Source organism: Humulus lupulus, chromosome 3 (genome assembly GCF_963169125.1).
Source record: "Humulus lupulus chromosome 3, drHumLupu1.1, whole genome shotgun sequence".
NCBI classification, from domain to species: Eukaryota; Viridiplantae; Streptophyta; class Magnoliopsida; order Rosales; family Cannabaceae; genus Humulus; species Humulus lupulus.
In genome coordinates, this window is record NC_084795.1 from 249,609,704 (window position 1) to 249,623,714 (window position 14,011).

General features: G+C 37.7%; 1 protein-coding gene and 1 non-coding gene across 2 annotated transcripts; one reads left to right on the top strand and one right to left on the bottom strand.

Annotated features, from left to right (window-relative positions):
- Positions 1-4,479: 4,479 nt before the first annotated feature.
- On the bottom strand, positions 4,480-5,346 carry LOC133825548 (uncharacterized). The gene has a single exon (XM_062258477.1). It carries the CDS (start codon positions 5,344-5,346, stop codon positions 4,480-4,482), a length of 867 nt encoding a protein of 288 aa, XP_062114461.1.
- A 3,676-nt stretch (positions 5,347-9,022) lies between these two features.
- LOC133828052 (small nucleolar RNA R71) lies at positions 9,023-9,129 on the top strand. Its single transcript, XR_009890697.1, has one exon. It is a non-coding gene; the product is annotated as a small nucleolar RNA R71 (small nucleolar RNA).
- The last annotated feature ends 4,882 nt before the right edge of the window (positions 9,130-14,011 follow it).

Below are 14,011 nucleotides of genomic sequence, written 5' to 3' on the forward strand. Positions count from 1 at the left end.
GCTGATTCAACAATGGAAGGTGAATACATAGCAGCTTGTGAAACAGCTAAGGAGGCAGTTTGGTTGAGGAAGTTCTACATTGATCTGGAAGTAGTTCCAAATATGGATAAGCCACTATTCCTCTATCGTGACAACAGTGGAGCAGTAGATAATTCCAAAGAATCGAGAAGCCACAAGAAAGGAAAGCATAGAGTAAGGAAATACCATCTGGTAAGAGAGATTGTACACTGAGGTGATGTGACTGTTATGAAGATAATGTCGGAACAAAACCTGGCTGACCAGTTTACCAAGACACTTCCTGCAAATTCGTTCAAGGGTCGCGTGAACAAATGGGATTAAGGGAGATGCCTGACATACTTTGAGGGCAAGTGGGAGATTGTTAGGATTAATGCCCTAAAAGCATGTGAAGACATTTTATTGGTTTTAATTAAAAGTACAATTTTATTATATTTGAATGTTATAATTATTGTTAGAAATAATTATATAATAATATCAAGAAAATTCCCTATTTATTCATGAGAATATGATATTGTATTAGTACGAGAGAATTAAGATCATATATAATGAATAAAATAGTCAGCAACATATTAAAGTATGAAATCTTTAATGAATGGTTACTAGGACGGTTTGCTAAGCATACAAGATGCAAGTAATCTAGATTCAGATTACTGATGTGGATAGACATCTCAGTAAAGGTCTTGTATATAATATGGATTATATATGACACGACCGATGAGAATTAATTATCTTTATAAACTTGTCGTTTGACATAAAGATTACTTTCTTATTGTAATAGATGATCATTTGTAGATCAGTCTAAATCCTAAGTATCCATGAGCTTCTTATCGTAATTATCATGGATTGTTGGGAACATGAATTACAATATTAGAATCCATGCTTTCCTAACGAATCGAATATTGGTTCCCTTAAGGGTTAATTCTTGAACTGAATAGTTACTGATCTCAAATCTATAATTAGATTATAGATTAATTATTCTCTAGTGAATTAATGGTACTTAAGAATCAAGAGGTAATTAGAAGGGTAAAATGGTAATTTTGATTAGCTCTAATTAACGTACCAATAATGGAGGACAGAACTACATATATTGATTATATCAATGGACTACAAGAGAAAACTCTGTAAATATAATTCTATAAATACTTAGAGTGTAATTCCATATTTATAGTGGAGTAATCATAGAATTAAAAAATAAGATTATTAGATTAAAGAGTTTGATTAATAATCTAGTTTATTGGAGCTTTGTATTATAGGTCCATGGTCCCCATATCACCTCTGCCCTACACTATCAAGGGTAAGGATGTCAAAAGAAAAAGTTGTAGAGAGAATGACTAAATTGCAAAGGAATTAATTTTCTAGGGCGAGGAAATAATTATGGGTAATTGATTAATTATGAATTAATTAATTATTTGACTATATAGTTTTTATTTTGAAAAACTATTGGTTAAAATTAAGGGTTTATACCTTTTTACACCCTGTGTTTTGACTCATTACTTGTTTGGACCCTGTATTTTGACAAATTATTTTTTGGACCCTGTGTTTTGTAAAATGGTTCAAATAGGCCCCTAAACCTGATTTTGATGAACAAAAAATTGAGTATAACAACACAGTTCTTAGGCAGAATGACTATATTTTTTTTTTCTGAGTTGTTAGTTTGATGAATTATTTATGATTTTAGTTCAAAAAACTTTGATCAAAATCGAGTTTAGGGGTCTATTTGAACTATTTTAGAAAACACAGGGTCCAAAAAGTAATTTGTCAAAACATAGGGTCCAAACAAGTAATGAGACAAAACACAAGGTCTAAAAATGTATAAACCCGAAAATTAATATTAATCATGTTTGGATTAATATAATGAGAGAATAATAAATATCTTATTTAGAATATGATATTTATTTATTTAATTTAAAACTGATATTTTAAGATAAAGTTAATTTTGAATTAACTAATATTTATGTTGGGATAAATATATTTTCTTAAAATTTGATTAAACAAACAAATGAAAAAATTAGGGAAACCCTAATATGGTTGGGCGACACACACTGTACAACATAGTGTGTGGCGCCTAACTCAAAGATTTTTATCCCTGAGATTTGAATTTTGAATTTCAAATAAATTTGTTTAATCTGTTATTTAATTATTCTTTTTAAATATGATTTAAATAAATAATTAAATATAAATTTCAAATCAGTTTTAATTTGAATTTTACTTTTAATATAATAAATATTATTTAATTAGATTAAATAATTTTATATAAGTTTGATAGTACATAACTTTCAGAAGCAGCTTTCATCATTTTTTTTATGAGATTAAAAATATAGACTCTCTCTCAAAAGCGATAGTTTTCTCTAAACCTGAAAACTATTCTAAACCTCTTCTCTCGGCCAAACCTCTCTAGATCTCACGTGTTAAGTACATCTAGAGAGTCACATAAATAAACCATTTTAAATCCTACGTGCCCACACGCGTCCTTGTTTGTTTGAGGATTAATCTAGAAGATCAAGGTTTGAGCTTTCAGATTACTGGATCGGAAGATCATTGATTTTATACAAAAAGATTCGAGAACACTTGATAGGCCACAAGAGGTAATCCATGATCTATTTTGTATGTGATTTAATGTTTATATACGTATATGATCCTGACTGGTATTAATATTTATCAAAATTGGTCCATATATTCCGCTGCACACCTTTGATTTGATAATTTAATACCAACACTTACCCTGAACATCAGTATTATACATGGGCACCCTATAAGTCTCACATAACTCTGTTATAAATGAGCCATGTCCCAATCCTCCAGTAGTTGTAAGGCAAACCATAGATCCAATATTGTTTCTGATTTGTTTTCCCACATCAATCTTCATCCCTTTCATAATCCCATAAACCATAAGTAATCGGTTCATAGCAATGTCGAAAAAATGTGTGGACGGAATCAACCGAGCGCTTACAAAATACATCAACGCACGCGCTAGTTGGTTCAATTGAGTCCTATAAATATGCTTAGGCTCATCATGAGTATAAGTAATTTTAGCTCCAGGACAACATATATACTCCGCAAACTCTACATAATCATTCTCTGTGTGTAAAAATGCTCTAAACTCATTCTACTCCTCCGTATAATTCGGAAGGTCATAAAGATTATTAAAAGTAGCTGCACTCATTGGCACCTTCTTCCCCCACACAAAACATTGATTATTCTCTTGCTCCGGCCAATTGGCATAAAACTCATAAACCAAAGAAGCATTTGGTTTTTTTATTTGCCTACCATCAACATATGATTGACAACCTCTGTCTTACAGAATAACTCTAATGGGCTCATAACTCGCATCATCATATGATTCATTTTGATAATCCATTCCTCGTTCCGGAATCAAAGTCCTTCTACTTAAATGTTCATAGTGCTCTTGAGCCTCTTTACTTATGAATCTTGATCTATCATAAGAGGTCGACCCCCTTGAGGATGAAGCACCACCACTACCTCTCTTTGGTCCCATTCTTCTCTTAATACTTAATTTCTACAAAAAAATTTGATAGCATCTCCCTTTGTTTTTTCCATTTTCCCAAATCAACAAAACACCACAAATCTCACAAATAAGCTTCTTAAACCAACACTCAATACCCAACTAAACAATAAAGCTCTTAACCACCCAATTCACAATAATATCCTGCCAAAAACACCAAAATATTCAGAGATTAAGAGATAAATATTTACCCATGATGAAAAACTAATGAAAGATATTCTGAATTCCTCAAGCTTTCCATAGATTGCAAAATCTCCCCCAAAATTCAAATTTAGGGTTTATGAATGGCAAGAATGGAATTGACAGGTGATTTAAGCTAAAGTAATGGTGGAATAGTGTTTGAATAAAGGTTATAGGAAGATTATTAGAGGTTTTATGGAAATATTTGAAGGGTTGGCCTGAAATAATGGTGTATTGTAGGTAAGAAGTTTGGAATGTGTAGAGAGAAAATGATGAAGTGAAGTGAAAACAAAAAAAGAATTAAGGGTTATAGCGATTTCGTGAATAAGCGTCGCGATGCATAAGATGTAGTGTCGTAGCCTGTGTCAAAATCTGGGCTAAATTATGGGGATGCGCGGCGCAGCTCAATGTTAGGGCGCTGTGACACCTGGGCACTCACGAAATTTTTTGAGCTTTCTGTCCGTGCTTGCACTGCGGCTCAAATATGAGAGCGTCGCGGCTCAAATAGGTTAATGTAGAAAAACGTCATTTTGTTAATAGTATTATGGTTTTCACAAATTCCATGAATCATATTTACAATCTAAAGTCTAAAGGTCCAAAATTTTGTAGAAAATCTAATTCAAAATAAAAATTTAACACCAAACCAAAAACAACAAAAATACTTGTCCAATTAAAAGAATTAAATTACTAAAAAGAACTAGGATGCCTCCCAAATAGCGCTGTCGTTAACATCATTTAGCCGGACGCTTGCCTCTTCTTCACAAAGGTTGTAGCTGGATGATGGTTTTGACTATATCAATAGGACCACCCAAATATTGCGTTACTCTTTGCCAGTTCACCTTAAACGTCTCTCGATCCTTGCCTTGCAACTCCACTGCCCCATAAAGAAATACTTTAACCACCGTAAATGGCCCTGACCATCTCAACTTCAATTTTCCTAGAAACAACTTCAATTTAGAATTGAACAACACCCACTGCCCAGGTTGAAACTCCTTGCGAACAAGATTTTTATCATGCCAAGATTTAGTACACTCTTTATAGATCTTGGCATTCTCATAGGCCTCATTACTAAACTTTTCCATATCATTCAGCTCCAAAGACCTATGATATCTTGCTGTTGTGACATCCATATTCAACTCCCTTATTTCCCAATAAGCTTTATGTTCCATCTCCACCGGAAAATGACATGCTTTACCAAAAACTAACCAGTAGGGTGACATGCCAATAGTAGTCTTATATGCAGTTTTGTATGCCCATAATGCATCATCGAGCTTCTTAGACCAATCTCTTATTGATCTATTAACTGTCTTCTCAAGGATACTTTTGACTTCTCTATTTAACAATTCCACTTGACCATTAGTTTGAGGATGGTATGGCAGAGGGGTTCTACGATGAACACCATAACAAGCTAGCAAGGCATCCATCATCTTGTTACAAAAATGGCTACCTTCATCACTTATTAAAGCCCTAAGCATGCCAAAACGAGTGAAAATATGCTTATGCAAGAACTTAAGTACCACCTTGATATCATTTGTAGGTGTTGCTGCTACTTCCACCCATTTAGATACATAATCCACTACTAGCAGGTTGTACTTGTTATTGTAAGATGATGGGAAGGGACCCATAAAATCTATACCTCATACATCAAATAATTCCACCTCAAGAATCCCAAGTAAGGGCATCTCATCTCTCCTTGAAATACTGCCAACTTGTTGACATCGATCATAAGCTTTTACGAATGTATTCACATATTTCCACAATGTAGGCCAATAAAAACCATATTGTAATACCTTTGCAGCTGTCCTTGTTGCTTCGAAATGACCACCACAATGAAAAGTATGACAATGAGTCAAAATTGACACCATCTCATCTTCAGGCACACAACGATGAATAATCTGATCCGCGCAATGCTTGTATAAGATGGGCTCCTCCCAATAATAAAGGCTTTACCTCTGAATAAAACTTTTTTAGTTGTTGTTTAGACATTTCTGGAAGCACTATATTGACAACCAAGAAATTAACGTAGTTAGTGAACCACGGTACCTCCTTATTCTCCTGTACTTTAAATAACTGCTTATCCAAAAAAGCATCATTAATCTGCACCTCTTTCTTACCTTGACTCTCTTCCCGTTCTAATCTAGATAAATGATCAACCACCAAATTTTCAATTCCTTTCTTATCCCTAATCTCCATGTCAAATTCTTGTAGCAATAGAACCCAACGAATGAGACAAGGCTTTGCATCTTTCTTAGCCATAAGGTATTTAATTGCGAAATGATCAGTGTATACTAGTACCTTATTCCCAATGAGATATGGCCTAAACTTATCAAAAACGAATACAATGGCCAAGAGCTCCTTTTCTGTAGTTGCATAATTAACCTGAGCATCATTCAACGTACGAATTGCATAATAAATTGTTCTAAACACCTTGTCAACTCATTGCCCCAACACTGCTCCTACTGCATAGTCACTTGCATCACACATTAACTCAAATGGCAATTCCTAATTAGGTGCAACGACTATCGGTGCGGAAGTAAATTCCTCTTTAAGTACCTTGAAAGCATGGTGACACTTCTCATCAAATTCAAAAGGTACTCCATTCATTAACAATGTAGATAGGGGTTTCAAAATCTTAGAAAAATCTTTAATGAATCTTCTATAAAACCCCGCATGACCAAGAAAACTTCTTACTTCTTTAACTGAGTCCGGAGGTAGTAGATTATCTATTGTTAATATCTTAGCTCGATCTACCTCAATTCCTTTACTTGAAATCTTATGCCCTAAAACAATTCCTTCATTTACCATAAAGTGGCACTTCTCCCAATTCAAGACTAGGGTCGATTCCTCACATCTCTTCAGAACTAGCTCTAAATTAGCCAAACAGTTATCAAAAGAAGAACCATAAATAGAAAAATTATCCATAAAGATATCAATACCCTTTTCTACCATGTCTGAAAATATAGCCATCATACATCTTTGGAATGTTGCAGGTGCATTACAAAGTCCAAATGGCATTCTTTGAAACGCAAAAGTACCATACGGGCATGTAAACATGGTTTTCTCTTGATCCTCAGGTGCAATGGCAATTTGATGGTATCCTGAATACCCATCCAAGAAACAATAATAACTATGGCCCACCAACCTATCAAACATTTGATCAATGAAAGGCAATGGAAAGTGATCTTTTCTGGTGGCCTTATTCAATTTACAGTAATCTATACATATCCTCCAACCTACCACAGTACGAGTTGGAATCAATTCATTATTCTCATTCTTAACCACCGTCATTCCTCCCTTCTTTGGAACTACTCGTACTAGACTCACCCATGCACCATCTGAAATTGGGTAAATTACTCCAGCATCTAACCACTTAAGAACCTCTTTTCTTACCACTTCCTTCATTGTTGGATTTAATATTCTTTGAGCATCAATTGTCAGTTTAGCATCATCTTCCATAAAAATTCTATGCATCACAGTCGATGGGCTTATTCTTCTTATGTCAGCTAGAGTCCATTTAATAGCAATTTTATGAACTCTTAATAACTTTTCTACCTCAACCTTAGTAAGAGATGCAGATACTCTAAGTGGAAGAGTTTCCTTTGCTCCAAGATATGCATAGCGTAAATGCTCTGGCAAAGCCTTTAATTCTAGAACAGGAGGGTTCTCAATGAACGGTAATGGTCTTTCACGCCCTTGACCAAGTTCTTCAAACCTCTTTTCTCTCAACGATCCATACGATTGTATCCAATTCAAATAACTCATTGCCTCCTCGCAATCCTCTTCATCTACATCATCAACTGTAAGACTTAGCTCAACCAGATCTTCTACTAGCTTCTGATTTGCTACTGTTCCATCTATCACATCCACCGAATAATAACTATCAATCGCCCTAGGATAGGTCATGGCCTTGAATACATTGGATACTACTTCATCACCTTGCACTCTCAAGCTTAATTCTCCTTTTTTCACATCTATTAAAGCTTGCCCAGTTGATAAAAATGGTCTCCCAAAAATAATTGGGACATTCTCATCCTCCATATCATGAACAATAAAATCCGCTGGAAAAAAAAAACTTATCTACTTTTACCAACACATCTTCTATAATACCTCTTGGGTGTTTGACTGATATATCTGTCAGCTATAATGTGATGGTCGTGGGCCTCGCTTCTCCCAATCCAAGTATGCGAAATACTGACAATGGCATCAAATTTATACTTCCCCCAGATCACACAATGCATCCTTGCATTCAAACTCTCCAATGGTGCATGGTATAGTAAAACTACCAGGATCTCTTAACTTTTGCGGGAGCTTTCTTAGAAAAATAGCACTACACTCTTATGTCAATGCTACTGTTTCATAATCTCCCATCTTCCTTTTTTCTAGATAGGATCTCCTTCATAAACTTTACATATCTAGGCATCTGTTCCAGTGCTTCAGCAAAAGGTATGTTAATGTGTAGCTTCTTGAACACCTCTAAAAACTTCGCAAACTGTTTATCTAAATTCTGCTTACAGAGTCTCTGTGGATATGAAATCTTTATATGATGCTCAATGCTCACTGATGGTAGCAATTTTTTTTGCTACTAAGCCTTTAGTAACCTTCTCTTCACTAGAATCATTCTTTGCTATGCCTTGGTCCTTTTTCTCCTGACTTATCTTCTCTAACTGAGTTCTCTTCGGCTCCTCGTACTGTGTTCCACTTCTCAAGGTGATGGCTTGGCACTGTTCTTTAGGATTCACCTCAGTAGTGCTAGGCAAATTTCCTTATGCTCTATGCATCATCAGATTGGCCAGCTGCCCTATTTGCGTCTCCAAACTCCTTGTAGATGCCCTTGTCTCTTTCATGAATTTGTACAATGCATCAGGTTGTGGTTCATGTTGTTTCATGGGCATTGGCTATTGTGGAGTTCTATTTTGTGGTTGATAAAAGCTCGGTGGAGGTTGTTAAGTCCAAGAGAAATTTTGGTGGTTCTTCCAACCTTGGACCGCTACCACCTGCCTTGGATAAATTATGTACTTGCATTGCTTGGGATGGAAGATTGGTCTATTGTAATTGTTTTGTTAATGCTGCCACTTGTGCTGTAAGCATGGAAATAACATCCAGTTCAATCATACCAGCCACCTTCTTTGGCTATCCCCTTTCAGTTGGCCACTGGTAGTTATTCATTGCCATCTCCTCTAGCAATTCATACACTTCATTAGCACTTTTCTCATGAATGCACCTCCTGTTGCATCATCTATTATGGTACGAGTAGTACCATTCAACCCATTATAAAAGTTTTGGACTAGCATCCACTTTTCTATACCATGATGTGGGCACTTTCTTAACAACTCTTTAAATCTTTCCCATGCATCATACAACGATTCCCCTTCCATCTGGTAGAAATTATTAATTTCCCCTCTCAACTTTGCAGCTTTTGCTGGAGGGAAAAACTTTTCTAAGAACTTCTAGGCTAACTCCTCCCATGTTGTGATAGAATTAGCTTGCTGCAAAATTAGCCAACTCTTTGCTTGGTCTTGTAGAGAAAATGGGAATAATCTAATTCTAATTGCATCGTCACTCACCCCCCATTCATCTTAAATGTTGCACATAGCTTAAGGAAATTGGCTATGTGCAAATTAGGATCTTCCGTAGGCAACCCCCCAAAGTGAACAGTAGACTGCACCATTTGTAATATTGTTGGCTTGATCTCAAAATTATTTGCAGCAATAGCGGGGTGTTTGATGCATGAATGCACTACTGTGACAGTAGGAAGTACATAGTCTATAAGTGTCCTTGGTCCTCGTTCCACTGGGACCTCTACAATATTTGGGATATTATTAACATTGGCAACATTGTTTGATGCATTTCCTTGATTCTCAGCCATGGAAAAATTCAGCCTTTTCTTTATCTTTCAGTTTTGTCTAAATGTTCTTTCAATTTCAAGATCTACTGGTATGAGTTCCTTTTGTCTACTTCGTCGCATATACCAATAATTCCTGAAACACAATACAGCCACAAACCGAATGAGTACTAGAAATAAAAACCAATTTAGAATAAAAAATCAATTATATTGATATTAATAATATAGTCCCTAGCAATAGCGCCAAAAACTTGTTGTGATAATTTTGAACTACGCATGTGCACGCACTCATAGCAAGTAATAGATCAATAAGTAAAGTATCATTCCCACAAGGATTGTTACTAATTACCAAAACTTAATTTTTGATTCTAATTGATTGACAATTAATAGATTTTGAATTTATGAAACTAAACGCTAAACCAATAAAATAAAATAATGGAGAACTCAAAACTAAATATTAATTCAATGTGTTGACGCAGTTTTTCGTCAACAGTAGATTAAGAAATCCAATAAGAAAGATATTAGTGCTCTTTTCTAAACCGTAATGAACTATATGAACAACTTCTCACACTCACAATTTTACGTGGTTCAGTAGTTAAAATCCACTTAGTCCACGAGACAATATTATTATTCTCTTACAATTTCTGCAGAGTATCTATATTACAAAAAATGGTCCATTTGCCTGTCCATTATCCCTGATATTTATAGTGGACATTCTAGGATAGGTTTGGGTAACCTTGTGCATAAATATGGTAAACAATCAACCAAGATAATTCCCATTTACATAGGGATACGATTGCCTATGGAAATTACTCCCGTAATCTCGGACAATAAATGTATAATACAGCCTGAGCATTAATGAGAGTATAAAGAGCCTCCAAGTCTTTCAGAATCCTTCACTGTGCATCATCTCAAAGGCGATTTGTCCATTACATGCCTCAAATCAGATTATTGTCCTGCGAGGCAATCTGCCAAGTCCTAACTCGAGTTGCTCACATCAATGTTAGCTAGATGTTCTACTTGCCTGCTTTTTCCATGTGTTTTTTCTGATAGTTGTACCCCTAGATGAGTGATTGAATCCACACGTATTTTTAGGTTAAAAAATTTTCCCCTCCAAGCTCCTACTCGCGCATGAAGTCATTTTTCGACACGCACAGTAGGGGCTTTTAGGCTTCTGTCGTGCGAAATCGTGCCCATCCACTACTCGAGTGCTAAACACGTGGTCGTCTATAATTTGCTTCTATTTAGATTTCGAGGACTGCGACATCTATCCCGCTAACCTTTTGTTGCTGCAGGGGTTATTTAATCTTGGCCTTTAGATTCGAGCTGACCCGATTGGATGGCCCAGATTAATTCCCGAAACTTACGTATAAATAGGAAGATTAGGCCTAAACTTCACCACCTTTGCATTCAAAAAATTTCCTTTCCGAACAAGACTTCCCTTTTTCTCTCAGAAACTTTAGAACCCTTCACCCTCCTTCCATTCTTCAGAATTTCTCAGGCGACTCTCATCGAAGCTATCACTATTTCCCTTAACCATCGAAACTATAAGTGTTTCTATTTTTGGTTTAGATTTCTCACTCTTAGTTTCACAAAGTTCCTATTACTTCACAAATTTTTTCAATACAGTCTTTTACTTTGGGTATGTTTGATCTTAGTAGAGTGTAGTGTTAGGCCAAGAACACAATATTAGGCCTGGTTAGGAATAATGTGCGTAAGAAATAGGTAGAATTTTGGGTTTTGAAAGGGCGTGGCATATGATTTAGCATTTGGGTTGCTTGTTTATGTGTAGGAAGTTTAAGGGTTTTTAGGTTCAAAACCGGGTAGCTTAAGGGCTATGTTTCCCTGAGCGATTTTACATTAAACCGCCTTAAAAAAAGTAATCTGTCTGACACGCGAATCCCGAAGTATCAGGAAATTTCCCGAGTTTATAGTGTGTGGCCTCGGACTGCATGTGGAAACACGCGTGGGTGCTAGGACATTGCTTAGCTCACGTAGATTTTGGATTAAATAAACCGCACTCAAACCCTTAGGTCACCGTACCTTTATCGATGTAGCTAGGCATTATTTAGGTCGACACTAATAGGTCATTTTGTCATCAGGCGAGCTAGATCATGGCCCAACATAAGAAAAATGTCGCGAGCTACTCTACCCAAAACAAGAATAAGGGCAGGCAGAATGTATCTGAATCTCCTATTCCTCACTTCAGCCCAGCGGTGGAAAGGGAAATTGTTGTCGACCCTGACACCTTTTCCGAGGCCGAGCACATCATGTCCCAAATAACGACTCAGGGGAAGGTGAACAAGATACTGCTGAGCCATGGGATCGAGATGGGGACTGAGGGCCTTATTGCCCGACCTCTGTTCGAAGGAGAGCAGAGCTGCGCCCCACTTCAAGATGACTTTGGGGCCTAGAGTGATGGAAACCTAAAAGCAGGTGCTTTTCTTCCCCTAGACCAGTACTTCGTATATTTCTTAAACTACATCGAAATAGCTCCATTCTAGCTCCCGCCAAACTCATATCGACTTTTTATGAGGTTAAAATATTTAGTTTTGAGGCATGAGTGGTAGGTCCCTACCCCGATTGATATTATGTACTTCTTTTGCCTTAAAGCCAACCCTGATCAGAAGAGACGAGGTGACAGCTTCTACTACCTTACTCATTTCCCCAACACGACCTTTTTCATTGACCTCCCCAGCCACCCCAAATGACTATAAATATCAGTTCTTTATGTCGAATGGGTTCAAGAACTACATTCACCGATACTTCAACCGTCCTCGTAAGTCTCCTAACTTTTTGAACTCCATGCGTGAATTCCCTTATTTTTTTAATTAAGTTTAATCCTCCTAACTGAGTTTGTTCTTTGTGCAATTATATTCAAGAGGGCAGGGCGATCTGAGACCCTTGGAGGTTAGTACGAGGCATTGTCCCATCCTCCTTCGAAGGAGAAGGAGTCCCAAAAGGTAGTGAATGATGCTACTATGATGGCTTGCAATCTGATCCGCAAAGATTAGATGTTGGCTATTAGAACCCAAGGTCCACCTCTCATGCTTCCTGAACTTCCCCCTCCTCAAGAATTCCTGTCCCTCATTGAAGATGCCGAGGAGGAAGAAGAGGTGGTGCCGCTGGTGCGCAAGAGAAGAGCTCCTGAGGATGGACAGCATCCTGAGCTAGGCCGAGCTGAGTCTGGGGCAGCAGTTGGCACTTTCAGCCAAGGTAACCCTTATAGAGAATTAGATCAGGTTGCTGCCAGTTTTAGGATAATCTAGTTCAACCCACATTAGCTCGTGAGTCGACATCCTGTTGACCCGGGCCTCGACACAACCCTCCCCCGATGTGTGGATCATCTGATGGTACGCTACGACCATAGCTACTCCAAATGCAGTGTTGTGGTAGACAATACCCTCCATTTTAGGTCCACCATTTTTTAGGAATGTGTTACGAATCATAGGACATGGCATTCCTTACATCAGGGTGTATTCTCCCCCAGTTTTAGGCAATCTGTAGACGAGTCCAGCCCGGAAGAAGAGCTTGAACCTCCTAGGACCCAGGGTGAAATAATTCTAAAGTCCCCCCCCCCCCCCTTTCGGTAGTCCAGGAGTTAGAGGTTTTATCAAATCGAGTTCATAACCCCGGGCCGATCGTAATAGATTCCTCCTCTAGCTCGGAGGGTAGGGTTCTTGCTCTGTCCCTTTTTCTTGGCATTATGTTGACTAACTATTTTTTGTATCTGAATCCTCTGCTCGTTCCTTTGCAGGTGAAGAGATAGGTTTTCCGGATGCCACATGTATAAAGGTTGCCTTCAAGGCTGGTGAGGTCGAAGCTGGGCCCATGATAAAAAGGGCTAGAGTGACAAAGAAACCTACTTCCAAGACTGGAACCTCCACCGAGTCTCCTGTCAAAGATAAAGGTGCTAGTTCCACTCGGGGGTAGCAACAACAGACTCAGCCCCTAGATCTAGTAACGATAGTCACCGTCCTCGAGGTTCCTCCTCCTCTCCCTCGATATCTACCTGCCCCAGTTCCTCAAGTGATTCAGGGAAAAACCCCCTTCGCTCAGATCCCCTTCGTTCAGATCCTGGTAAAGTCACTCGAGCTGGCAAGGATCCCCGAAGCATTTTGAGGGGCTGTATACGAGATGGTAAGCCATATGGTGGGCCATGCATATAGAGCAAATGTCAAGGACTTGAGAGCCATGGAGGATCGTACTCCCGAAGATGTTCTTAAGTCTACCATTGGAATGAACCTCACTGTGACCCACCTTCACTCCTCCTATAGTACTTCTTTTTATTTTCCCTCTTTTTTTTAACTAACCTTGATGCATTTTCCCTTTGCAGTCTATCCTAGTTCAACTCTATGGTATTGCTCGGGTTCGATCTAGGAGTGATGACCTCCAAGCCACTCTGACTGCCTCCCAAGATAGCGAGTGATCTACCAAGGCTGCCTCGG